The sequence below is a fragment of the Mus pahari genome, chromosome 3, assembly GCF_900095145.1.
Source record: "Mus pahari chromosome 3, PAHARI_EIJ_v1.1, whole genome shotgun sequence".
Taxonomy (NCBI): domain Eukaryota; kingdom Metazoa; phylum Chordata; class Mammalia; order Rodentia; family Muridae; genus Mus; species Mus pahari.
In genome coordinates this window covers 52,400,380-52,427,478 of record NC_034592.1, presented here as the reverse complement: position 1 = coordinate 52,427,478, position 27,099 = coordinate 52,400,380, and the positions used below count along the sequence as shown (strand labels likewise).

General features: G+C 41.4%; 1 protein-coding gene across 2 annotated transcripts in view; it reads left to right on the top strand.

Moving 5' to 3' along the window:
* The window catches only part of Ttc21b (tetratricopeptide repeat domain 21B), a 68,837-nt gene that overhangs the window by 33,173 nt on the left and 8,565 nt on the right, over window positions 1–27,099 (top strand). For both annotated transcript variants that reach the window (XM_021192399.2, XM_021192398.2), the window contains exons 19-25: window positions 4,260–4,366; window positions 9,957–10,145; window positions 11,392–11,502; window positions 12,630–12,711; window positions 17,968–18,118; window positions 18,305–18,466; window positions 22,020–22,215. In XM_021192399.2, the coding sequence (XP_021048058.1) occupies window positions 4,260–4,366; window positions 9,957–10,145; window positions 11,392–11,502; window positions 12,630–12,711; window positions 17,968–18,118; window positions 18,305–18,466; window positions 22,020–22,215 (998 nt within the window). The remainder of the gene's footprint in view (window positions 1–4,259; window positions 4,367–9,956; window positions 10,146–11,391; window positions 11,503–12,629; window positions 12,712–17,967; window positions 18,119–18,304; window positions 18,467–22,019; window positions 22,216–27,099) is intronic.

The window sequence follows — 27,099 nt, the reverse complement described above, 5'->3', positions numbered from 1 at the left end:
CTTAATCATTGGTGTATACTTGGCTCTTAATTTTTTTACATTGATCTGCTTGTGGATTTGTAGTGTGTATTGCAGGTGCACACACTTGCCATTGGGTAGGTGCTGAAGTCAGAGGACAGCTTGGGAACTAGGATCCAGGATTAAACTCAGGTTGGCAGGTGGCTTAGCAGCATTGTTACCACTGAGCCGTCTCTCCCAATACTTGCTTATATTCCAGAAGAGTAAAGTGCTGGACAAACATTTACACATTCATATTTTGCCAATATTTCCACATTGTATTTTTATAAGTGTCCAGGGTTTGTTTTGTAAGATTTTTAAAAGACTTTTAGTAAAATGCAGTGCTTACTTATTACTCATGTCAATTTAGAGATTGCTGAAGTAAGTGAAAGTTTTGCTCTCTCCCACTCACCAGAGAAAACACCAATTAACACCTGCATATTTCCTAAACTAGCCTACTCCTGTCTCTCTTCTGATGCACACAGTTACAGTTAGTGTTCTGGAATCCACAGACCCAACCAAGCATGGCTCATAAATATTTCAAAGAAAAGCTGTTCTTGTTCCAACCGTGTATAGACATTTTTCTTGTCACTCTTTCCTAGTTAGCACAGTAGCAGAGCTATTTGTGTAACATTACATTGTGTTGGGTGTTACTAGACATCTAGCAATGATTTAAGTGTTGTCAGGGGACATGTGCATGTTGTGTGCCAATACTGTATCACCTACATGATATACTTACAAACCCATGGATTTGCGTAGTGGCTGGATAAGCGTGAAACCAGTCCCTCAGAAACTGAGGGATGGCTGTGCATACTAGACTATGTGTAATAGGCTATACATGTGTACATGTATACAGTTTGTTTATACATATATATATATATATATATATATACACACATACATACATGTACAATAGGTTATCGTGTATGTGTAATTATGTAGTGATGAGTTTTCGTCTTATAATTTCTTTCCTTATTTGCAAATACAGCCCTCTATTTCAAACATATGCGTGCTAGAATGTATTACTCACAGAGTATTAGTATTGATTAGTATTTGAAGAAAAATAAGAAAAAAAATGAGATAAGATTTTGGCTTGTATACCTCTGTGTACTTACAAGAATTGACTATTGCTTCATTCTCTTGTCTTGTTTGCCTGTGGGAAGGATGATCTCACTTTAGGCTCTGGCTGGCCCAGATTTCACACCAGTCCTCCTCTCCACCTGCCTAATTTCATGAGCCACCTTGCCTAAAAGTTTATATTTTCTTAAAGATAAAAATGCCCAAGTACTGTGTAGCAGCCATTGTGAGAATATAACACAACCCTGCTTTTCATATACACCTCTTTGATGACTTAAGTCAGTGTTAGTATTGATGGATCACAATCTGCTTTTAATTTGTCCCCTGTACCTTTAATCCTTTGCCTTGTTCTGGTAGATAGTCTTGCTGGGGCTGGTATTTCTTAACCAGGCCTATTTATTGTGCCTTATCATATTGTATCTAACCATCCTCCTTCTTTGATTTCTAAGTTACTATATTTGAAAAGCTTTCCTAGTCAGTGTTATAAAACTGTTTTAGGATGTTACTTAGCCTTTTTTGATTTTATTTTTTAATTAAGAACTTTAAACCACATAGGAGTTCTTTCATAGCATCTTCAAAATGGATAGTCAACTTAAATTTATTTGTTTTGTTCAAATATGACCTTTATTTCTTAATAGATCCCATATATATGACTCTATAAGAAACTCAATTTCATTCCATTGTTGCGGGGAAATATTTAAAAAGACCAGCAGGCTTCCTGCGCTACTGCCAGAAACTCTGTACCCCAGCAATGTCTATTCTCTGCCTGCCAACTCTCCAGCTGGGTTGGAGCTCCCAAGTTCCCTTGGCTGCCGTGCCAGCCCTATGCAACGACCATCCATCCTGCAGTCAGCCGCTATAACTCTGCCCTGACGTCCGCTGACTCTGTCTCTAGCTAGCTCACACAGCAACTGATTGCTATGTTCCAGCTCCGGTTCACTTGTCTCTGACTCCACTAGTTCCTTCTCAGCCATAAACCCCTGTAATCGGTGGTCCCACATTCTGGTAACCAAGTAAATCAAAACTCTTGAAGTTTATAATTAACCAATCAGATTTATATTATCAATACATTCTCAATTCACAAGATGTAAATACAATAATTTCAGAACCAGTTGATAATGATAAAGCTGCCCACCTAGACTAGACAAATTATCCCAATTATTCTAACCTTTATGATATCATAACTACCTGTGCCTATTTAAAGCCATGCTGGTTCAGGTTCTTCGTCCTGTTCGTCTGCCTCCATCTTGGCTTCTCCTCTCTACTGAGACGCTCTCTGTCTCTGCAACTCTTAGCTCCGCCTTCCTTTTCCCTGTCCACTCACAGGCCTCCTGCTGCACTAATATTTTAATGTAATTGGACAGGGAAATCCTGTCACATTCCATTGGTTTCCTTTTGCTAGCACTTTGTATGTCTCCATCTGTCAGAGGAGTCTACGCTAAGCTTTCTAATACTCCCAAACGGTCTTAGTTTAGCTTTAATAAAGTTGACCCATAAACCTCCCAATTATGGATACAACTGAGTGTGTGCTTTCTTACTCATGCCAAACAGGGTGCATGGGTCTGTCAGATCTAGCTAGTAAACACAAAAAGGCCTAAGGTTGTAAGGGAAGATACAAGTATGTATTTTATATGTTACCTGTGTTGTGTTTGTGTAGGAAATGCTCACTGAATATTTGCTGAATACAGTCTGAACCATACTCATACCTTCACACACATTTCATGTGTTATTTCATTCATTATCATTAAACTGTCCCTATTTTTAAAGTCAGCAACCTATAGCTCACTTCCCTTCACATCTACAGGCCTCCACAGCTAATAAATACTAGTACCTGGTTTCTTACAAAGGTCTTTAACTTACTCTGGTGAAACCCGAGTTTCTGATGCACCTCCCCAGCCTGGTGCATTCCTTACAATTTTCCTCTCTTTTGTAGTTGGTGAGAATCAAACTCCTGGCTTCTGCCTGTCATTATGTTTACACAGCTGATGGCTCAGTTCTGAGTCTCAGTGTTCCCACTCCTCCCCTTCTACTTTCTATCTCCAGTCCCTCCCCGGTCAGGATGGGAGCTGGCTGGCCTGCCTGATTCAGCTGTACACTCCCGCTACAGCCTCCGAATCCAGAAGTGATCCATAACTTTTCAGAATAAATCCAGCTACACTATTTTATAGCCCCGCCCACTCTGCCTCTCTTAATTGGGCCAGAGATAAGACAATGGCTACATGGGCTTTCACACTCGCTGAAAACTTGTTGCTTGTGCCCACTTCACAGCTTTTCTTACTGTAAAGTTACTATGACAATTTTTGGAAATTTATTCATGCCAGACTAAGTTTTGTTACCTGGATTTGTTAATTAAATTCATTATAAAACAAGACACTACTTTTCAGGTTGAAATGTTAAACAGGTGTTTGAGCCAGCAAGGTGGGTCAATAGTAAAAATGCTTGATGCCAGCCTGAGGTTGAACTTCAGAGCCCGTATGAAAGGAGAGAACCAACTCCCACAAGGAGTGCTCCGACCTCCACAGGAGCAAGGTGGAGATAGACGTTTGTAGCACAATGTGGCCTGGATCATGCACTCCATAAATTGTGCAGCACACTTACTTTGCCCACATTTAGGGGTCTGACATGCCCCTTAAGTCAAAAAGTATCCCAACGATCACTGCATGCTTTGGGTTGGATTGTTAGCACAAGTTGGCTTATTTGAAGTCTTACCTTAAGCATGCTAGGTAGTTAGTATTGTGCTACAAGAGAAAGGGGAGATTACATAGCTAGCTAGAGATGAACCTAGACTAGAAACCAGACCCTTTGGCATTACAATTGGTGACATTTATGATGCTAATTTATTAAATGTAAACAATTTTCTTTGTAATTGTATCCAGGTATTGTTTTATTTCAATGGCTTCAACAGACATCTTTACACACTTAAAATTTGCAATCTTGATGTGAGTGGCGAGATTACCTGCTAATAAATGTTTAAAAACCAGTGCCAGTTACTGTTCAGCTCTCTACGTTTTCTTAAGAGTCAATTACTATTCTACATTTCCCCCCCCCCCTTTTTTTTGAAGATTTGGCTATACTCTAAAACTTTAAGTTATTCACTGTCAAAATCTTTTAAAGACATTTTTAAATGTATAGAAATATAGACATTTACTTAAGATGACATTATCCCCTTTTCATTCCATTCTTAGTAAGTGAGTTATCAGCTCTCATGGTCGATGGGCGGTCCCAAGTCCTTCTAGCAAAAGTTTACTCTAAAATGGAGAGACCCAGCGACGCGATTGCCGCCTTACAGCAGGTACAGTGTGTGTGACTGGGCATTTGACATTTGCTTCTGTTCTCTATGACAGTGAGTTTGAGAACTAGTTTCTGTGGACAGTGGTGATGGGTTTCTGGCATTAGGGAGTGGTCAGCATATGCCAGTGCCACTGTGGTATGTCATTTGACTTTGTGGGGATGGCACACGCCATGGCTCGTGTGTGACAGTCAGACAGATAACTGTGGAACAAGATTTTTTGCTTTACCTTCTGTCCCTCTGTCAGGATCAGCCTAGTCACCAGCTCTCTGCCTGGCTCTGGCTTCCATGTCGTTCTTGTTTGCACAGAATATGTTTCTGCTTTCAACATCCATTTCCTTATAATGAGAATCTGAAGACCAACAATGAGTACTTTTTATGTGCTCTGACAATTTTTTTTTCTGTTAATCCGTTCATTGGAACATTTAATTTATTATCAGGCCTAGTAGCACAAGTTTGAACTCCCAACTGTTTGTGAAGCTGGGAAAGAAGAAAACCCAAGTTCAAGGCCTGCTTGGGGTACAGAGCAAGATGAAGTCCAGCTCCAAGATCCTACTGGGATGTTCTCTCAAAATGAAAAATGAAGAGATGGCTGAGTGCACGTAGTTCTTACAAAGTGGATATTTTATTTGCTTGCACATAGCCTAATGGTAGATTATATTTGAACTTCTATCTACCATCTTACAACTTGTTTTTATTTTGAAACTTTAAAACTTCGTGTTCTCTTTTCTTGACTTTTTCTTTTTTTTAGCTTATTCTGAGTTCATTTTCCCTCCGTGCTCTGTTATCAGTGTCCTGGTTCAGTGTTCTGTGGGTGCTGTGTGGACTGTGTTTCGTGTTCTGTAGGCGCTGTGTGGACCGTGGTGCGTGCTCTGTGGGCGCCGTGTGGACCCCGCGGTGTGTGCTCTGTGGGTGTTGTGTGGACTGTGTTGCATGTTCTGTGGGCGCTGTGTGGACCGTGGTGCATGCTCTGTGGGCGCTGTGTGGTCCACAGTGTGTGTTCTGTGGGCGCTGTATGGACCGCAGTGCGTGCTCTGTGGGCGCTGTGTGGACCGCGGTGCGTGCTCTGTGGGCGCTGTGTGGACCGCGGTGCGTGCTCTGTGGGCGCTGTGTGGACCGCGGTGCGTGCTCTGTGGGCGCCGTGTGGACCGCGGTGCGTGCTCTCAGATTACCCTTCTCCTTGACTCCAGCTCTGCCTGCCCCATCCTGTCTCTCATCCCTTTCAAACTGGCTGCTTGAATTTTATTTATAGTTAACACTACACAATTCATTTCCCTCTGAAGCCAAACAAAGAATTTTTTGTACAAGTAGGTAATGACGTAATAACTCAGCATGTTATATAAGCATTGCTATGCATACATGTTTTCTTACCACCTGTACTTTTATTTAATAGTTTATTTCATGTTCTACCAATTGTCCACTTCTCCCTCTAATCTCTAATAATTTCTTAGTTAATGTCCTTTATGTATGTATATGTGGTGCGCCTGTTTGTCTATATTTGCACCATGAGCATGCAGTGCCACACATGGAGCCTAGAGGAAGACAGTTCATCCCCTGGAATTGGAGTCCTTGGCATCTGTGAGTCACCCGATGTGTGTGGTAGGAACTGAACCCAAGCTCTCTGCAGATAGAGCATGTCTCTTGCCTCCCGTCCCTGATTCCCAGATATCTAAATATTAGTATTAGTATTAGACATCACAGTACGTTCTTGTATATTACAGGATTGTCATAAGAAGAGGTTACATTTTGCAAAGCCCATCATCACTAGTGAACATTTCCTATCACCTGATATAATTGCATTCCGAACAGTGCAGCATGACTCAGCAAAGCTAGCTTCCTCCATTCCCAGGGCCCATGATGCTACCAGCTGTAGCTCCCTCACCTTTATCCAGAATTTATCCACAGCTGTTGAGTCTCAAAACCTTAAGCTGTTAATTGGCACAGATAATTGAAGTATCGGGACAAAGGTCTTCTGGAATACCTGTTTATGACTTAACAGTGATGAAGCCGATGGAGTCCTCCATGGTGTGACCCTCTGCCCCTGACAGTGCACTGCATGCGAAGTCCAATGGCTGGAAGTGTAGAGGCAAGAAACAGTGAGATGGCTTAGCCATTGCATAGAGGAACTTGACTGTGTGACTCACGCCTCTGCAGTTTGATTCCCCTGAGACCTCGTGGTGGAGTAGAGGATTAACCCCATGTGTGCACCCTTCCCAGCCCAGAATACAAAGCAGTACATCTAATAAACAAACTTTAAGAAAGAGGTCTGAGACTTAGCCACTTGTAAGACCCAAGTATTTTCCTCTGTTACCTCATCCCAGAGAAGCACACAGGGCAGCTCTTGTTTCTAGTTTCCTCCTGCTTGGGGCCGATGGACTGTAACAGCTATCTATCTGTTCCTGTCTGTCCTCCACTGATCTTCCTATGTCCTTTATGAATCAATCATTTCCTCTGAAAGTTTTAATAAATCTGTGTTTTCAGAGTGTATAGGCCCAGTCGGTTCTTATTTAACTGACTTTTGCCTATATGTTGACTCGACAGCTTAATTCTGAATAAGATTTTCTAATATACACAGATTATATTTGTTTATATTTCTTATATTCAACATTTGTTTTTCTCCAATATACATAGTTTTGCTGTGTATATTTTTTGTAAAAGTTAATATTACATTCAGTTTAATGGTGTATTTTATTTTGAAGCAATCATAAGGCTTGCAATATAAAGCTACAAAAATTGAAAGGAAAAGTTAGAAGCCATTTTTAAAACCCCACCTGACCTCCAAGATTGAATCAGTATCCTGTTTTCTACTCCTGTGAAAACCATTGTAAAGCTGGTTGTAAATCTATATCTATATTGTATATCTATAAGTCCATTGGTTGGATGGACTTATAGATAAAAGGCAATTATATTTCTACTCATAAGTAAATAAAAATTGTTTGTCTCTATACTTTAGAAGCTAAAAAGTTGAAAGAATTTAGAATTATATATTATAAAATATAAAAGGATTAAAATGTGAATGCTAACAGGGCTTATGTTGTTAGTGTAACAAATTAATTTAGCTTTAATCCTTCTGAAAACTAAGAAGAAACATAATATACCAATATTTTTAATGTATTGTTGGAGCAGTGGAGATGGCTCAGTGGTTAAGAGGACTCAGTTTGGTTCTCAGATTACAACCATCTATAACTCCAGTTCCAGGGGGTGACTAGGAATCTCTAGCCTCCTCGGGTACCTACATTCATATGCATTTACTGATATGCAGACACACATTCCTATACATAATTTAAAATAAATTAAAAATCTTTAAAAGAAATGTATAAATATATGTTCTATACAAAATATTTCTTAACAATGGCTACATTTATTCTTACAGCAACTTAACATTGTTTACAAAATGTTTAAATACAAAAATTGCAGAATTATTTTATTCAATTATCTTTTATTTATTTATCCTTACAAAAATAGCAAGGTCTCTCACTTTCTCTTGCATGTGTGTGTCCCTCTCGATCTCTGGCTCATACACCCCCCCCCCCACACACACACACATTTATAAATGAGTTTCTTCAAAGAGCTAAACAATTGAGACGCACAGCAATAGACTATTTGCCTGGAAGTTTAGCTGATGGAAAGATAAAACTCAGATTACATAAACTGCATATCTTTTACAAATTTTTTAGGTCATAAAATTTATCATTCAAATCACAGAGCTTCTGAATAGGGAGCCACATTAAAACAACTCAACAGGTTGTATTTGTATATTTGTGTATTTATTCATATATGTAACAATAAAAACAAAAGAAAAAGAAGCCGCTGGTTTGAATGGAGGTCGGACACGGAAGGAGCTGGCCAGAGGAAAAGGAAGGGGGAAGTGATGTGATCATATTTTAATTTTGAATATTTTAATAAAATAACTTAAAATAGATATAAAAGATAATACTCCCTAGTTATTCACAGTAAAATAAAGATGCAGAAGCAGCTAGTGAGTGTGCTAAGTAGGGTTTTCAGTTACTTGGAGAGAGCTTAAGTAGTAGTACTTACTGAGTGTTCATATACCCAGCTCTGAACTGACAACTTTGCATTCATAATCTCATTTAACGTTTAGGCCACTGTTTGGTATGACGTGACTCTCAGCCCCGCCAGTCATTCAGCTGACTTGCTGTGTTCCCCAGCTGTGAATGCCCGCTTCTCTGTAACAGCAGCCTGTGCTGTGCCAGGTGGAGTGCCTGAGGGCCAGCTAGCCATCTGCAGGCATGGTTTCTATTGGCATCAGTATCACCAAGGAATTTACAAACAAACATTTTCACACTCAGCTGGTGATTCTGATTCATTTTCGAAGTCTGTCTGTAGAGCAAATGTTCTACAAAGTAGAAGCTTCTAGACGATCACATGCTACCCAAATTAGAAAACAAAGCGACATTGCATCATGACCACCATCAAAGACTTAAAACCTATGTTTGTTTGGAATAGTTGCTATGGTTTAACTGTGTCTCTTAGAAAGTATATGTTAGAAATTTAATTATCAACAAACAGAGCTGGGATTTCTACCTAAGAAGGATGTTTAAAATGTTCGCCATCATGAGTGGCTTAACTTAGACCTCCTGTTGTCTGATCTTCTCACCTTCTGTTACAGGGTGGCACAGGGAAAGAAGGCCCTTGCTTGGTACTGTGCCTTGATATCGAAGTTCCCAGCCTCTGCAATATTAATAAATTTCTCTTTTATAAAGTAAAAAAGAGGGACATGTTATTAATAAGATAGGTAAGCGACTATAAACCGAGGCTACCTCCAAGGTTCAAATCATTAAATCCAGGGCGATCCTCAGGCCATTGCCATGAGTCTCTGTGGCAATACTGTTTGTACTTTATTCTTTATTTTTTCTTTCTTACTGTGGGCAGCTTTCTTTCTATGTATGCATGTCTCTCTGTGTGTGTGTATACATGCATACATACCTATGTATATAACAAAAAAACAGAAAACATATATGCAGTGTAATCAAAATTAAAATTAGCCGGGCATAGTGGCACAAGCCTTTAATCCCAGCACTTGGGAGGCAGAGGCAGACAAATTTCTGAGTTCGAGGCCAGCCTGGTCTACAGAGTGAGTTCCAGGACAGCCAGGTCTACACAGAGAAACCCTGTCTCGAAAAAAAACAAAAAAAGGAAGAATTACTCTTTGCTGTATCTGATGTAGATTCATGTTTTATCATCCTTTCATTTCTAAAAGGCCTAATTATCATTTAGCATTTATAATTATGTATCAATACTATCTAAGGAGCTTCCTAATTGTTCCACCGCTGTGTTTCCTTTATGATGTTTTCTTTTTCTGTGTTCATCTGTGTAACAGTTAGACTCAATATTGCAGTTCTTTGGTTGGACAGATACTGCCTGCTGGCCTATTTACAAGTAGCTGCTTGTCTTTAAAAGGCTCCTTTTGCGGGGCAGGAGGATTAGTTTGTTCTATCACAGACCATCAACACTCAAATAAATCTTATAGTACAATTATACTGTTATGTAAACTGTTGAAAATTGCACTTTTTCCTTTCCCAATTCTTTCTTGTGTTTTAACGCTTGCTTTTTTTTTTTTTTTTTTTTCTAGGCTCGAGAACTGCAGGCTCGGATATTGAAGCGAGTTCAGATGGAGCAGCCAGATGCAGTTTCTTCACAGAAACACTTCGCAGCTGAAATTTGTGCAGAGATTGCGAAACACTCCGCCGCTCAGCGAGACTATGAGAAAGCAATTACATTTTATAGAGAGGCCCTGGTTCATTGTGAAGCAGACAGTAAGGTCAGTATGGTGGTAACAAGGGTAAGTACCTTTATTCCAGGGACCATCGAATCGGCTCAGTGGAGAAGCCTGATTAGACAAATTAATAAAGATTTGAAAATAAATGCAGCAAAAAAATAATATGTTTATAAAAACAATCATGTCTCTGGAAAACTTTCAGCATGCGTGTGGAGCTAGGAGTGGATGTGCTCGGTATAGTGCTCATCTAGCCTGTGCCCAGCTCTGAGGTCAGTCTCCAGCAATGCAAAACCAAAGAAAAAAACCCAGTGGTGCCTTGCATTGGAGGACTCCAGAGCCGGCACCATCCCTGAAGTGTTTGCCAGCCAAGCACAAGGACCCGAGTTTGATCCCTTGCATTCACCAAGAAGCTGTAAGAAAAGCTGGGGGCAGCCCCACACACTTCAGCCCAGCACTGGCATGTCAGAGACAGGCGGAGGATCATGGGAGCAGCTGCTGGACAGTCAGCCTCTCTGGACGGCTGAGCTCTGGATTTAGTCAAAGACCCTGTCTCAAAACGTGTGATGGAAAGTGACAGGTCAACACCTGATGTGAACCCCCCCCCTCTCTCTCTCACACACACACACACACACACACACACACACACACACACAGCTTGTAGTGAAATAAGTAATGTAAACCAAATCTGTAATTTCTTTACCTTAATAGATAGTTTAAAGCTGTGTTTTAGTCCCCTATCTCGGTATAAGAGGTTGGACTTAGTTAGATGAGCAATACCATACACTCCAGCATGTGTATGTCAGTGGCTCCTTGGTGCTGGGACTGTGAAAGGGATGTTAATGACTCTGGTCACTGATGGCATAGCCTTTGCTAAGGCATACACAAGCAGGCCCCTTCTCAGTGGTGGCTAGGAGAGTCAAAACACTGGTTGTGCTCAGAAAAGCATGTCTTAGCAACTGTCTACCTAGCTGAACCTTTCTCGTTTTACTAATGAGAAAACATGTTTAGAGGTTTGCCCTGCTCCTTTCCCAGGAGTTTGCACTGAAATTCCACATGCTGCTTTAAAATCAGCAATACTTTTTGTTTGTATTTATCAAGTGAGTTATCACCTGCCTTTCTGTCTTTTCCTGAAGAGTCAGTAGTGATGAACGCGCCTGTCGTTCATGTTGTCTGTTGTACATGGCATTTTATTGTGGTAGCTTTCAGACAAATGAAGTTTAATCTCATCCAAACATTGCTCACTTTATTTTGAAGCCATTTTCTGACTACTCCTGATTTTGCTGCCCAGATAATGTTGGAACTGGCGCAGTTATATCTGGCCCAAGAAGACCTTGACTCCTCCCTGCGGCACTGCGCACTGCTTCTCCAGAGGGACCAGGACAATGAACCTGCCACCATGGTCAGTGTAGAGTCCTCTGCTTCGAAGGCAGTTGAGTTTTATGTTCTGTGAGGAATGTTCACATTTTATCTATAGAACTGTTACTAGATGATGAGGTCTTGCTCTTACTTGCTTTTGGAAGAATAGCATATTTCTATCATGGGCACGTTTACCAATACAAAGCAAAGATCATTAGCCATGTAGGAACAGGAGTGATAACAAGTCCAGATTACACTTTGCTTTCTTTTGTTTCTGCCCAAGGGATGTGTGGGACAGGTGTAGTTCTGTGGTCAGCCTTCACATGGTTTGGTAAATCCTGGCTTTGACACACTTACAGGGCAATCTGGACTAATATAAGATGTCAACAGAACTTCTGGACTCACAGGGAATAAGGACAAAGCCTCATTGTGTCACTGCACCACCCTCAATGGCCTGTTTCACAGTTTTGGTTTTGGTTTTTGGTTTTGTTTCTCCTACATGGATTGACACTTCTTTCAGCTTTTAAATATCTTGTTCGGGTGACATTGCACACAGCTCATTTAAGCTCACCATTACAACTCAGTAGACTAAGTAGACGGAAAAGGCATCTTGCTTTAAAACACATGGAAAAATCTCAGCCGTTCTTCCATGTTTTACATTTAAGCTTATTTTCATTCCTTTCATGGTCACTTTAGTGTGCTAAGGCGTGTCTCTAGAGTCACACAGTGGAATACTAAGCACCCCTCAAATCGTTTCTAAAGACTGTTCCTCATTTGTATGTATGTGTAAAGGGAGTAGGGGTGTGCACCTCCTCAGTGCAGTGCCCTGGACCAGAGGGATGGCGTCTCTCTAGAGCTGGAGTTACAAGTGCTTGTGAGCTGCCCCTTGTGGGTGCTGGGAATTGAACTTGGGTCCTCTGCAAGAGCAGCGCACTCTTGTAAACACTGAGCTGTCTCTGCAGGCCTCCACATTTGTTCTTACACCACTACTTGAAACTTTGGGGGCTGAAAATTGTGAACAGAGCATCTGATTTGCATGCTTGATTAATTTTTATAAATGTCTGTCCCTCCTGTTTTTCATAAATATTATTGTAGAGCTAAATCTTCATTAAAAGAATATACTTTGTAGAAATGTACGGTGCTGTTTTTAGACCCTGCCTATCTTTACAGTTGATGGCCGACCTCATGTTCAGAAAGCAGGACTATGAACAAGCCGTGTATCATCTGCAGCAACTTTTAGAACGGAAACCAGGTACATGCACACTGACTAATTCCTCAGATCTAGTCGTCTTCCTGTCTCCTTAGGCTGTGTTTGTTTTGCTTTTTTATCTTGGAAATTGTTGGGGAAGGATTAGTGGATTGAGTCAACTCTACTAATGCCACACTTGGGTCTAAGTCATTCAAGTGACTTTCAGGAAAGAAACCCAGTCTGTTAGTCTCTTGGTGAACTGTGAGCACAGCCCGGATGGGCTGGCCTGGAATCCCCTGTGTTACTTCAGTGACTTCAGCTGTCTCCTCAGACTTCTAACAGCGCTGCCACCTCCCTTCCCCTCACCTTCCTTACACACCAAATTGAGAGAGTCCCCATTCCCAGACCCCAACACCACACTCCAGCCTTATCCTTCCCACGTCTGATTCCTCTTGCCCCTGGCTTTTCCTTATGTGCACTACACACAGCCTCATGGCCACCAAGGGCTTGATTCTTCGGTTTCCTCTCTCTGATGTCAGGTTCCCTGATCAGCATGTAGCCCTGCAGTGATAACTCGCAGACACAAATTACATCATGTTCTCCTATGCACTTTGCCCAGACCATCATTGTTTGCCTTCCTTTTGTTTCCCATTTCAAACTCGGTTTTTATTCTATCTCACTGTTCCTGCTTCTTAAAGAGGAATGATCTAGTCTTTCTTCCTATGTATTCTTTAAAGTACAGACTTTTCTTCCCTCGTGAGTAGGTCGAAGCTGTTCTTGGCCACATTGCTCTTGTGTCACATGGTTTCCTCTCACCTAGGTTTCATTACTCAGCAACTGCATTTCTTGCAAACAGCTGATTGTTGGTTGAGTTAACCCACTTGCTGCTTTGGAGTTTTTGTATACAAGTATGTTTTTTTTTCTTTTCTTTTCTACAAGTATATATTAATTGTGTGAAGTAAGAGGTTTCATTATGACATTTTTATATGTTATCAATGTGAATTCCTCGTTGTCATTCTATTAACCTCTTCTATCCCTCCCTGTCACCCTAATTTCCGTCCTCTCTCAGACAGCACCATTTTTACTTTCATGATTTTTAAAACATGAGTTTCCATGCTTCTGTGTGTCAGAAAAATGGGGAGCGGTGGGAAAGGGGACGTGTGGATACCAGAGGACAACATTGAGCATTAGTCTCAATAAGCTGCCCATCTCCTTAGAGACACAGTGATTCACTGGGCGGGAAGTCATGGATCAGGCTAGCCTGACAGGCCGGAAGGGCTAGGCATCCTCCTGCTGTCTGTCTCCCTGCATCCTCCTGCCGTCCGTCTGTCTCCCTGCATCCTCCTCTCTCACCATTTATTCTAAAATATACCACCCTTGAGGGTGCGTTGAGGACCTTGCTTTCTGCTTGGCCCAGGACTACAAAGGTCCTAGGTCCAGAATGGTCCATGCTAAAGAAAACTCCCAGTGAAAGTGGAATGTTCTGATCACCCTAACCCATATATCATGTTGTCAATAAATAGCTCTTGGTTACTTAAGAGTATTTGCTAATACACACATGAATATATATCATCTGTATATTTGTCTTCTCTGTTACTGTGTACTTTTCAAAGTCAGTAATAGCGTGCTCCTTTTAAATCCCTGATAGACACAGGCCAGTCACATAGTGTGAAATCAATGATTATTGATTGACTGGATCTGCGGGTGACAGACAGCAGAGCTCTCTTCTGGCTGCTCATGTCTTTCCACTTAGGTAGCAGTGAGGTTTTCAGGGGAGAACAGGGAATGTTGAGAGAGTATTGGAAATTTGAGAACAGAAAAGGAAATTTGCAAGGAAAATTTGAATAAGTGAATTCATTAGAGAATACATTGCTTATAACATTCATCCAGTAATCAATGAGAAGATTGTTGTCAGCACTTAAACTTGCTACAGTTTAATTAAAATTTTTGTGCCCATATGGACCCTTTTTCCTCATAATGTATGCTTTATTCCTGATAGGATTTTACCTACTTATCTACCCATTTATTTTGTGTCATTTCTTCTAAAACATACCCATGCATGGTGATTTTATGTGTGCATTGTTGATCCTGTCCAGTAGCATAACTTAAATTGTGGCTGTATTTAGCTCATTTTAGAAATGTACTGGTTAGGAGCTAGAGCAGTGATATAGTTGTTAAAGACATTTGGTTCCCAGAAACCCAGGTCACATAGCTAACCACCTGTAAGTCCAGTTCCAGGAAATCTAATGCCTCTGTCCTGGAAGGCAGAGCCTGCCTCGTGTACACACAAACACACAGTTAAAAATCTTTAAGAAAAAGTGTACGGTCCAATTTTATTTGTACTTGAAAGTTCCAGTTATATCTGCTCTCAACACATTGTACCTTGTCTCAAATTTTTCCAATCATGTGGAGTTTTCTCCTTTTTTTTTTTAATTAATTAACAAGTACCCTAGTTCTGTCTGCTTAGTTGCTAAATAGCACAGTCAGTCTGTCATCTTCTTCTGACCCACTGCAACAGTTAATATCCTTGTCACCTCACCTGTGCTTCCAGCCCTGGGCACTTGCTGCTGCTGGAGATCATGGCATCAGATCAGTATTCAAACCCACAAGCTATCCCTTTGCTCAAAGTAGGTTCACGCTTCAGAGTGAAGCCTAACATTATAGCATGATTTTAATAATGCCATGGCCTGGGTTAGCCCTCTGCTTAGATCTTCATTCCTCTTCCTGCTCTTCAGTAGCATTGAGGTTGCCATGCACCTGGGGCTGCACCCTGCTTGGTTGTGTGCATGCTATCAGCAACTGGGAATGCCTCTGTCAGCCTGGCAGTGTCTGGCCCCATCCCTGGCACTGCTCAAAGGTCAGCTCTTTGAGGAAAGCCCTTCTGGCCTCTCTGGTGCTTTATATTTCCACAGCACCATACTCCTGGACTCCGCATCTCCCACAAACCCCTTAGGCAGAAACAAAAGGGAAAGCAAAGTGTAATCTGTATTGGTTGTCACTCCTGTACCCGTGTGGCTAATGATCTTTGCTTTTTATTGGTAAATGTGCGCATATTAGAAATATGTGTTGTGATATCTGCCCATCAATAAAACTGTACCAGCTATTTTTTTACCATATGATATATTGCCATTTTCAAAAATAAAAACACTTCGTTCTCCAAATTTCATCGCTAAAGAAAAGACAATGTAGTTTAGTCTCTCTGTGCTTATCGTTGCCTGGAACTAATGATGAGTACATTTCATCAGTACTAGATGGAACTTTTCAAGGAACTGTCTTCCCAGTATTGATAGATATTTGCAAAATATGCCTCACACATATTTGCAGTAACATATAAAAATTTTGGCCAGATACTTTAACATTAAGTCCTTGCTTAGTTCAGTTCTACTTTTAGCCTCTTTGGCTTTATGGTGGATTATACAGCCTACTGTCCAAAGACTTAAAGTGCAACCCACTTTAAAGTGTAAGCCACTGAATTGTATCCTTAGAAATGATTGATAGTACAGTCATTTTTAGACAACTGAGTCATTTTTTACATACAGATAGTGTACTTGTTATCACAGTGATAAAAGACAGGGCCAATTTTGAATTCCCTTTCCTGGTTCCTTTTCTTTGTAGTGATAGTAAAAGACAGAATAAACAAAATTTACAGACTCAAAATTAGGTTGAGAGAGAGCAAAGGATTTGGTTGTTTTCACTTATATTACTGAATAGAAGCAAACCTTCCAAAGTTCTTTTCCTAATTTTTTTTTATGCTGATAAAATATGTAACATAAAAATTACCATTTGACCCATCTCTAAGCATACAGTTCAGTGGCATTAGGTATGTTCACATTGTTGTGCAAGTCGTGGTTATCCATCCATCCCACAGCTTATGCATCCTTTCAAAACTAACTCTGCACCTCAGTTCCCTTCCACCTCTTTCCACTTTGCTTTCTGCTTCTATGATTCTTAGGAAGTCCAGGTGGCTGATGGGATATCCCACGGCGTTTGGCCGTGTGTCTGGCCTGTGTCGCCTAACATCGTCTTCAGAGTTTATCCTGTTGTCATGTTAAAAGTTTACTTACGTTTTCAAGTCATTAATGTTTTATATGTGCATATGTCACATTCAGCTGGCCTCTGTAATAGATGCTTGTGTAGTTCCCCGCCCCATCCTGATTATTGTGAATAACACTACTGTGAGTATTTGCACAAATATCTCCCTGAGTCCTTATTCGTTGCTCTAGGCATGACCTCATAAGTGTACTGATACATCAGTATCTTCATTTTTAAAAATTAGAATCGAGAATAGTTTGTTCTGAAATTAGGGCTATGTTTGTTTGCTCATGAAGATACCCTAATAACCCTAAGAATTCACATCAAGTTAGTCCTCACTGTAGTCTGTGTAAGAATTTTAACAAATTCTCCATGAGTTCTATGATATTGAAACACAAGAGCCCCAAGACCTAAAAACAAACTTCCAGAGAAATTAACTGTTCATGTGATAGTCTGTAAGGAAGCTGTTAAAAATCAAAACATCAAAGGCCACTTAATAACAATTAAATATTTATTGTTTAGTGTTGTTTGAAAACCCTAAGTGTCGGTCAAATTTCATTTACAAATAGTTGGCTACTAGTCATGCATGACTTTACTCATCTCTCGAATGGGTCATTTTTCTTGTCCACACATGACTCTGTATATTTTTTTCTTCTTTTGGTGTGCATGAATCATTGTTAAAATCATGCTCAAGTCCAAGTAATTTACTAATAAGGGAAAACTAGAAGGAACTTAGAAGAAAGTTACAGTGAAACCAGAGAACTGGACGCGTTATTATCTGTAGGAAAAAAAGATGAAAGAAGATTAAAATCCTGAGGGCTGCAGTATGATCAGCTAAGTCTAGGATTTAGCATTCACACATGTTAAATAAGCTCTGGAATAAAACTTGCAATTGCTTGCCTCAGGCACAGTCTAGCACGACCATTACCATCCTTCCATCTGCAGTAAGGATGAAAAGCATCTCAGGAACAGCTGTCGATCAGGCTTCCTGGATTCTAGAGTCTAGATGCCTTAGATAAAAAACGTTTCTAGAAGGCTTGGCTCTAGGAAAATTGCAAAGTCATTGGACGTGGCTGTACTGTGTTCTCTTCCACAGTAGCTGGCCCAGTGAAGCAGGTGTCGTTTCACAGATGGTCCAGGTTTCTTAGGAATGAATTACACATGAAATAGTCCTTTGGTTATATCTGTCTCATTTGAAGTAAACTGTACCTTAATGAAGAAGAAGAAGAACTATCAGAACAAATGTCTTAACATGTGATCTATACCTGAAGTATTGCTTATTTCTAGATAATTTTATGACTTTGTCTCGTTTGATTGATCTCCTGAGAAGATGTGGAAAACTTGAGGATGTTCCGAGATTTTTCTTGATGGCTGAGAAACACAACACCAGAACAAAGTTGGAGCCAGGATTTCAGTACTGTAAAGGATTACATTTTTGGTAAATCTATTGGCAAATAAATCCTACATTATAATGATTTTCTCCCCTTGTTGGGCAGAAAGTAGAAAAGGCTTTTTATCATATTAAAAAAAACTGCACTTTGAAGTGTTTTAATTGCTTTATTTATGAATCATAATCTAGTATAAAATTTTGTAATTAGTGATTGAATTTTTTTCAATCAATAAGGTATACTGGAGAACCAAATGATGCCCTTCGACATTTTAATAAAGCTCGGAAAGACAGTGACTGGGGTCAGAATGCACTTTATAATATGATAGAAATCTGCCTGAATCCAGACAATGAAACTATTGGAGGTGAAGTGTTTGAAAACCTGAATGGAGACCTGGGGTGAGTAGCATTTTACACAGTTCTTTAGGAACCGTTTTTAAAACATACATCAGGAAAAATACGCAGGAAAGCACAAGAAAGTCACCTCCTAGCATAATGCTGAGGAAAAGATGGATTGAATATTGTATGAATATATATTTATACTTAATTTATAGAGAGAGACTAATGAATCTCCATCGCAGTGTGCTTGTTTGAATACTAGTAGCTTCCATAGACTCACAGATTTGAATCTTTGCTCCCCAGTTGGTAGACCTGTTTGGGAAGTGTCTTAGTCAGGGTTTCTATTCCTGGACAAAACATGACCAAGAAGCAAGTTGGGGAGGAAAGGGTTTATTCAGCTTACACTTCCACATTGCTGTTCATCACTAAAGGAAGTCAGGACTGGAACTCAAGCAGGTCAGGAAGCAGGAGCTGATGCAGAGGCCATGGAAGGATGTTCTTTACTGGCTTGCTTCCCCTGGCTTGCTCAGCCTGCTTTCTTATAGAACCCAAGACTACCAGCCCAGGGATGGTCCCACCCACAAGGGGCTCTTCCCCCTTGATCACGAATTGAGAAAATGCCCCACAACTGGATCTCATGGAGGCATTTCCCCAACTGAAGCTCCTTTCTCCGTGATAACTCCACAAGTGTCAAGTTGACACATAAAATCAACCAGTACAGGAAGGATTATAAGGTATGGCCTTGCTGGAGGAAGTTTGTCACTCAGGCCGAGCTTCGAGGTTTCAAAAGGGCTGGGAGAGTCCCAGAGCGCTCGCTCTCTCTCTCTCTCTCTCTCTCTCTCTCTCTCTCTCTCTCTCTCTCTCTCTCTCTCTCTCTCTCTCTCTCTCTCTCTCTCTCTCTCTCTCTCTCTCTCTCTGCCTGTGGTTGTGAAACAAGATGTGAGGTCTCAGCTTTCCTTTGCTGTGTCATCGCAGACTTTAACACTCTGAAAAACATAAGCCAAATTAAACAGCTTATATTTTAAGTTGTCCTGGCCATGGTGTGTTATCACAACAATAAAAAATAACTAAAACAATTAGGAATAAAATGTTTTCCATTTCCTAAATCATAATAAATGGATTACAAAGGCATTCCCCTAATTGCTCTGTCAAAAATAAAATAAATTGCAGAATCTGAAAACCATAATACAAACTATCCACATAATAGTAGCAATGGCTGACACTTGGGAGATGCCTCAGTAGACAGAGTGCTTGTCCCACAAGGATGAGTACTTGAGTTCAAATCTCCGAGCCTACATAAATGTTCTGTGGGCTTGGTCGTTGGTCTGTCACTCAGTAGCCAGAGACAGAGGATCTGCACAGCAAGGTGGCTTGGGAGACAGCTATATATGCAAACTCTGGGCATGAGAGAGCCTACCTTGATAAATATAGTAGAGTGATTGAGGAACGTTCCTGATGTCAGCCTTAGGCTTCCAATTGAGCACATGCAAAATGTACACATACACACATGCACAGCCACACACAGTGCAAAATCACACATGCAAAATGTACACATACACACATGCACAACCACACAAAACCAAAATGAAGAAAAGGATAAGAGTACCAACCTAATACAAAGCAGCTTCATGCCAGCCCTATGCTCTGTTCTTTTTGGTTTTTTGAGACAGGGTTTCTCTGTGTAGCCCTGGCTATCCTGGCATTCACTCTGTAGGCCAGGCTGGCCTCGAACTCAGAAATCTGCCTGCCTCTGCCTCCCAAGTGCTGGGATTAAAGGCCTGTGCCACCACTGGCGCTCTGTTCTTTATACATAACTCTCACTGGCTTTCTGCAACAGCACTGTGAAGTAAGCTCAGAGTCCCTTATCTGAGGTGATGACCAGAAACGATAGAACAAGGCACAGACAGAGTACTAGCAGACCCCACAGTTCTTCGGTGTTCATTGTGGGTTACTGCGGGAAAATGGGGACATCCCCTCAAGGTGTCTGCTGTTCCCCTCCCAGAAGAAGTGAGCATAGATCAAGACACAAAGGGTGTGAAACAGGCAGTGGCTGCCTTTCATCAGCATGTGATCCATTTTTAATGCAAGATGCTCCGAGGCCATTCAGTTGCCACACCACAATAGTGATCTGAAAGGGTGCTCATGCTCAGAGCTGCAGGAGGGCATACGCATGCAGTGCATAGCTGTCCGTGGATGGTGGGTGCAAGGAGTGGAGGGACATTGGAACAAGGAAGGACAAACTTCAAGACTGGATTAGTGAGACCAGTGAAACTCAAGTAGAGAAATGACCTGCGTGTTTTAGGAGGGTTAAGATAGTATACTACTGTATACCTTTGGGTACGTCAACTAAACAGTTGAAAATACAAACTAGAACTCGGGGGAGGAGTTGCTAGTACATGAGAGATTTGGGAGACACCTGAAAGAGTTGGATCTGTGTGAAGAGCCTCTTTGCAAGTTGTTATTTGTAACCGCAGGAAACAAATTAGAATTTGGGCATGCTAAGGCTAGGGGTCTCAAGGTCAAAAATGAAAATCAAATTATACAATATGGAAGCCAAAGCATACATACACACAAGTGGTGTGTAACGAGCAGTGGCTAACTTTCAGCAGAGAATATGGCAAGAGCAAAAGGTGTTTGCAGTAAGATTAAAGTCACTAGGACCTGAGCCAGATGACCCAGTGGTTAAGAGGAAAGGTCCTGAGATTGGCTCTTAGTACCCACATTGCTTGGCTCACAACTGTCTATAACTCTTGCTCCATGGGGGGCATCTATCACCTCTGGACTGTATTAATACACACACACACACCTCATATACATTAATAGAAATAATTGTTTAGAAAAAAGCTTCAAGCATAAGGAAGGGTGAGTGATTTTACTAATGCATGAGTAACTGCGCACGTGTGTGTGTGTGTGTGTGTGTGTGTGTGTGTGTGTGTGTGTGTCTGTGAGTCTGTGTCTGTGTATAATTTGCTATTAAATACTTGAATTGTTACTATGCCTGAAATTTGCTACCTTACATCGCATGTAGTTTCCTCTTTAAGTGTCTGGTGTAACAAGATGAAGGAAAGAGATTCTGTATGTTTGATAAACTTAGACTCAAATGGAAGTTTTCTCTTTGTGATCTTTGAGAAATTATTCTACTTTCTGACTCTCAGTCTTCCAAAATTAGAGTCAGCATCTACAGAAGAGACATGTACCGAAGGAGGTCAGAGCAGCTGGCCCTTTTCTTCTTGTCTCCTCTCTTGTCTGTTCTAAGCATTAAACACTATGGGACAGTATCATGATGCTCCTTTTCTTCTTTGTGGAGCTAGGGACTGAACCCAGGACAACACCTGTGCTAGCCTATGAAGAGACTATTTTTATTCTGGTTAGATAGTAGCTAACATTAACATGTTCACCTAGAGATATTGTCTACTTTTCCTTTTAAAGTGACTTGGGATTGAATGGTGTCTTACTGAGGACATACTGATTTTGGTTAAAATTCACTTGTACCACATCCTTGGTATTGGAAGAGTAAGAGCACTGATCCTCCCCGGGAAGTCTTTAATGAGTGATAAAAAGGTGCCACTGCCTTGAGGGACAGATACATACGGTTTATCCTTCCTGTCCACAGCTCATCCCCTGAGAAGCAGGAGTCTGTGCAGTTAGCAGTGAGGACGGCAGAAAAGCTCCTTAAGGAACTGAAGCCTCAGACTGTCCAGGGCCGCCTGCAACTCCGCATCATGGAAAACTGCTGCTTAATGGCCACCAAGCAGAAGTCCAGTGTGGAACAGGCTCTGAACACCTTCACCGAGATCGCAGCCTCCGAGGTCAGTGGTGGCCCTTTTTGGCTTTGTCTGCCTCATCCTGGTAAAACCAAGTGCTGTTTTGGATGACTGATTGGTTCCTGAACATGACCTAATAGCTCACGTAGTGAAAAGTAGATACCTACTTCTGTGTAACCTTCCATGGTGGGCCATCCATTTTGGTGTGTTATTGTGTGTTACTCTCTGAGGGAACATGGAAATATTCTACAGAAAAGAAATTCTTCAGAAGAACACAAGATAATTCTGAAGAGAAGAGCTTTGTGCTCTGGAGGCTTTTTATGCTGGAGGTGTGGAGGAGGCTAGCTTCCTGAAAGGAAGGCCTGGCTGCCCGCGCTACTCACCTTCTCACCCAGGTGTGCTCAGCATTGCTCCAGCTCAAGAATTAACTGGGATCGGGACTGGCAGTGTGGGACTCAGTCGTGCAAACAGTGGTTTCTCCTTAGCAACACTGAAATGACCTCCCAGAAGCTTTTTACCGCGGTTACTTTCTTTTCCTTTTCTGCTCCACTCAAATCCAGTCCCTCCCCGAGTGTTCACTTAAGCCTTCCTGTACACAACACTACTGAAAAGGGATAGTCCCAGTTAGTAATACCTACTTCTAACCACCATCACTGATCTTTTTTGCCCTTCTACTTACTGAGCAATGCTCGAGGTCACTGAAAACTCACAATATGTGCCTCTAAAAGGATATTAAAAGTGTCTCTACTTTGTTTGGCTTGGAGGTAACGGTGGTGGGTAAGCTACCACTCTGGCCATGCTCCCATTTCCCATTTTTCAGGACCCTAAGGAAGAGTAAACTGTCGGGGATTTGTATATAGCTGCCTTAGGTGGCAGCTTCAGCTCACTGTAAGCCACCAGGGGACGAAGCAGAGCCCTTCTGCAAACACTAAGAGGGTATTCTCAGAAGTATTGCCTCATACCCTGTAAGGTGGAATGGGGACAAAGGGAGAGATGCCTTGCAGGATTGCTACAACTCCTTTTTCAGAGAAACAATGTGATATTGTTAAGGTCATGTCTGGCTCAAAACTCAGGAAAAGATGTTTATGAAAACTCCATTAAATGAAGTGCTGATTTGTATAGATTTTTCTCATGAAAAATAATTTACAAAATATTAAAATAGTCTAAAGAACTCCTGTAATGCGATGTTAAATGATTGACTCAATAAAGGGAAAGAATTATCCTTTGGTAACATAAGACATTCAGTAAAGTAAATCACAGGGTTCTTTAGTAAATTTGTGTATTATAGGTCAGATCATAGTTTTTAGAAATATTGCTAGAGATTTTATAAGATGCTCTTACACAGCTTAAATTTCAGAACATTACTCTTAAGAGAATGTTTGTTAAGTTTATTGTCCCCATTTTAAAGATGAGCAGTCCACGTTCAGAGTCAGCAAAGGTGTCATCTTATGTACTTTTTAAATTAAGTTATTTATTTACTTTACATCTCAGCTTCCTCTCCTCTGTCTTACCCCTCTTCACCTACTTCCCACCCCCTCCTTCCTTTCTCCTCAGAAAAAGGCAGGCCACCCATGGATATCAACCAGCCTTGGCATATCAAGTTGCAATAAAACAAGCAAACATATATTCAAGATAATGCAGCCCTATTTTATTAAAAGAAAGAAATGATCCACAGGTTACTTGTGGGTGAGCAGGACAGGGCACTTAGCCATCCATCCTTTGAGCAGGAGCATGTTCTTCTGCTGAGCCTAGACAAGGCAGCCCAGTTTGGGGAAAGGTATCCAGAGGCAGGCAGTGTAGTCAGCCCCTGCTCCTGCTGTTAGGAGTCCTACATGAAGACCCAGCTGCACAACTGTTACATAAGTGTAGAGGGCCTAGCACATACATGCTCTCTGGTTGGCGGTTCAGATCCTCAGGGCCCCTATGGCCCAGGTTAGTTGATTCTGATGGTTTTCATTTGGTGTCCTTGACTCCTCTGGCTCTCTGAATCCTTCCTCCTGCTCTTCTACAGGATTCCCCAAGCTCCACCTAATGCTCGGCAGTGGGTCTCTGCATCTGTGTCCATCAGTTGCTGAGTGAAGTTTCTCTGAGGACAGTTATGCTAGGCACCTGTCTGCAAGTATAGCAGAGTATCATTAACAGTGTCAGGTGTGGACTCCCTCCCATGGCATGGGTCTCAAGCTCGGCCAGTCATTGCCTAGACCTTCCCTCAGCCTCTGCTCCATCTCTTATTCTTGCACATCTTGTAGGCAGGACAGATTTGGGGTCTAAGGTTTTGTGGTTCTGTTGGTGTCCCAGGTTCCTCCTGGACACCATTGGAAGTCATCCATTGACTTCCAATGACATTGGAAGTTACAGGAGGTGGCTGTTTCAAGCTCCATATCCCCCATTGCTAAGAGTCTTAGCTAGGGTCACCCTCATAGATTCCTGGAAGTTTCCACTGTGCTAGATTTCTAGATGCCCCCACCTATTCCATTTTTTTCACTCAGTACTCTCTCCCTCAGACCTCCCCCACCCTGATATCGCCTGTTCTCATGCCCAACCCCTCCACTCCTCAGTGCCCTCTCTCCACCCTCCCCCGGTTTCCCCTTCTCAATGAGATTCAAGTGTTTCCCTTAGGCCCTCCTTGTTACTTACCCTCTTTGAGACTGTGGATTTTACTTTTCATAAAGAAATATATATATATTGTTTCTGCGATGTGTTTTTTAAAAAGAAAAATGAGAATGTGACTCCTCAGAATTGGCATTCTATAACAGACTGATGTCAGCTACAGAAAGAAGAAAAATGGAATGTTCATGTAAGTCTAAAAATTTTAAGGATACAGTTTGCAGCTAGGTGTCAGAGCCACCAACTGCTGTGAGGTGGTATTGTATCATATAATTAGGAGTTATAGCTAGCAAATCCATTATTCCTACTGTATGTTTAAAAGAAATAAAAGCCAGTTACAGCTAACAGCATTGCAGCTCTTACCTAGAAAGCCTGAGCAGGGTTTTTCATGGAGATGCTTGTCTGTGCTGCTCAGACAATACCCTCAACGTGTTCACTAACCATGTCAGCCTAGTGATGATGATGGGTGAGCTGCAGTTCAGGAGCACTGTGTATGTGTTGCTTCTTTTTTCACATAACTCATAGCCTGAAGATATTCAATATGATGAATATTCATTAAGCAGCCAGCATCTATTCAGTATAGTGGGAATCAGTAAATAATGTATCCTTCCCTTCACTTTTCTCATAATCTTAAGAAAAAATGTAGTAAGTGTAGTGAACAAAATAGTTACTAAATCAAAGAAAATGCTTTATACTCTCCCCTGGACTTGCAAATGAAAGTACTATATATATAGGTGATGTTCTAAACCTTAGACTCAGACTCAGCGTGGTCAGTGAAGTACCCTAATAACCTCTGCACATGAGTGGAACAGTCAAAGCAGGTAGGACAGCGCAGCACAGGCCTAGTACACCTGCCATGCACTGCTTCCTCCATGTCTTCCCGTCACATTCCCGTGAGTGACGGAGACTCTGAGGAGATTGGGAGACTGTTGAAAGGAAGCTGGGATTCTAGAAACAGGTGTGATTCAAAATCTAGGGAAATCCACATTTTTACAAATAAGTGAGCAAAGTGTCTCAGAGAGTAAAGGGGAAATACAAATCCGTAAAGGCAGAGAGACATGTCTAATACAAAACACTGTGTCACCCCCGACTGTGCCGGGGGGCATGGAGGAGGATGGTGCATGCTAACTAGTCCCATGCTCCTATTCCCGCTTAATCTTCTGGCACCTCTTGAACCATAAACAGAAATCAGAAGGGCCCTTTATTGGCCACATCTGACGCTGTCCTCTGTGGCGACTGAGATAAAAGAACTGTGCTTCCTAGGCTGTACCAGGAAAGTGCAGAGTCCACATTGAAGCTCCTGAGGGCCTGATGGTCTGGTGCTGAGATTGAAACTCTGTTCTCAGGTTCAGAGAATTTTCACTTCTGGAGATTCGGGAGATGGCTCTGTTGGTAAAGTGCTTGTCAAACAAGCATGAGCTCAGATTCCCCAATACCCACATAAAACGTCAGAAGCAGAGATGCTCTTGGGAGGCTGAAGCAGCCAGATCCCTGGAATTATTGACCAGCCAGTCTTAGCTTATTTACTGCACTCCATGTTCAGTAGTGACCCAGACTCAGAAAATAAGATCTGGAAACTGACTGAGAAAGAAACCTGGCATCAGCCTTTGAATTCCATTCACACAGACAGATAGACAGATGTACACAAAGACAGACACACACACACATGAAAATATTCACTTATCAAGCTATGAAGAGCTGGTTCATCCTAATTATACTGCAGACTGTAAAATCAAAGACTTATTTTAACTCTCCCACTTGGACATCTTTGTTCCTGTGACTATACAGGACTCATCTCTTCTGAGATCCTTCTAGGACCAGTTGACAGATACATGATGGGCCACCATGATCTGCCATCCCCTATCCCAGTGGGTACCCTGTGAGTAGGGTGAGGTTTTATAATTTATCACAGCCCAGTTATCTCTTCAAAAATTACTACAACTTGATTGGATTTGGTAATCAAATAAAACTCCCTTGCTATCCCTCCTTATCTGTGTAAACAAACTATATTTTGAAAATAAAATGAGAAGCCGAGTTGGTTCACATTTTTAATCCCAGCATTAGGGAGTCAAGGGCAGGTGGATCTCTGAGTTCAAGGCCAGCCTGGTCTGCATAGTGAGTTCCAGGACAGCCAGGGCTATGTAGAGATCTTGTCTCAAAAAGATGATGATGATGATGATGATGATGATGATGATGACGACGATGACGACAATGATGATGATGATGGAGGGGGAGGAGGAAGAGGGAAGAAGAGGGAAGAAGAGGAAAGAAAGGAAGGAAGGAAGGAAAAAGGGAAGGGAAGGGAAGGGAAGGGAAGGGAAG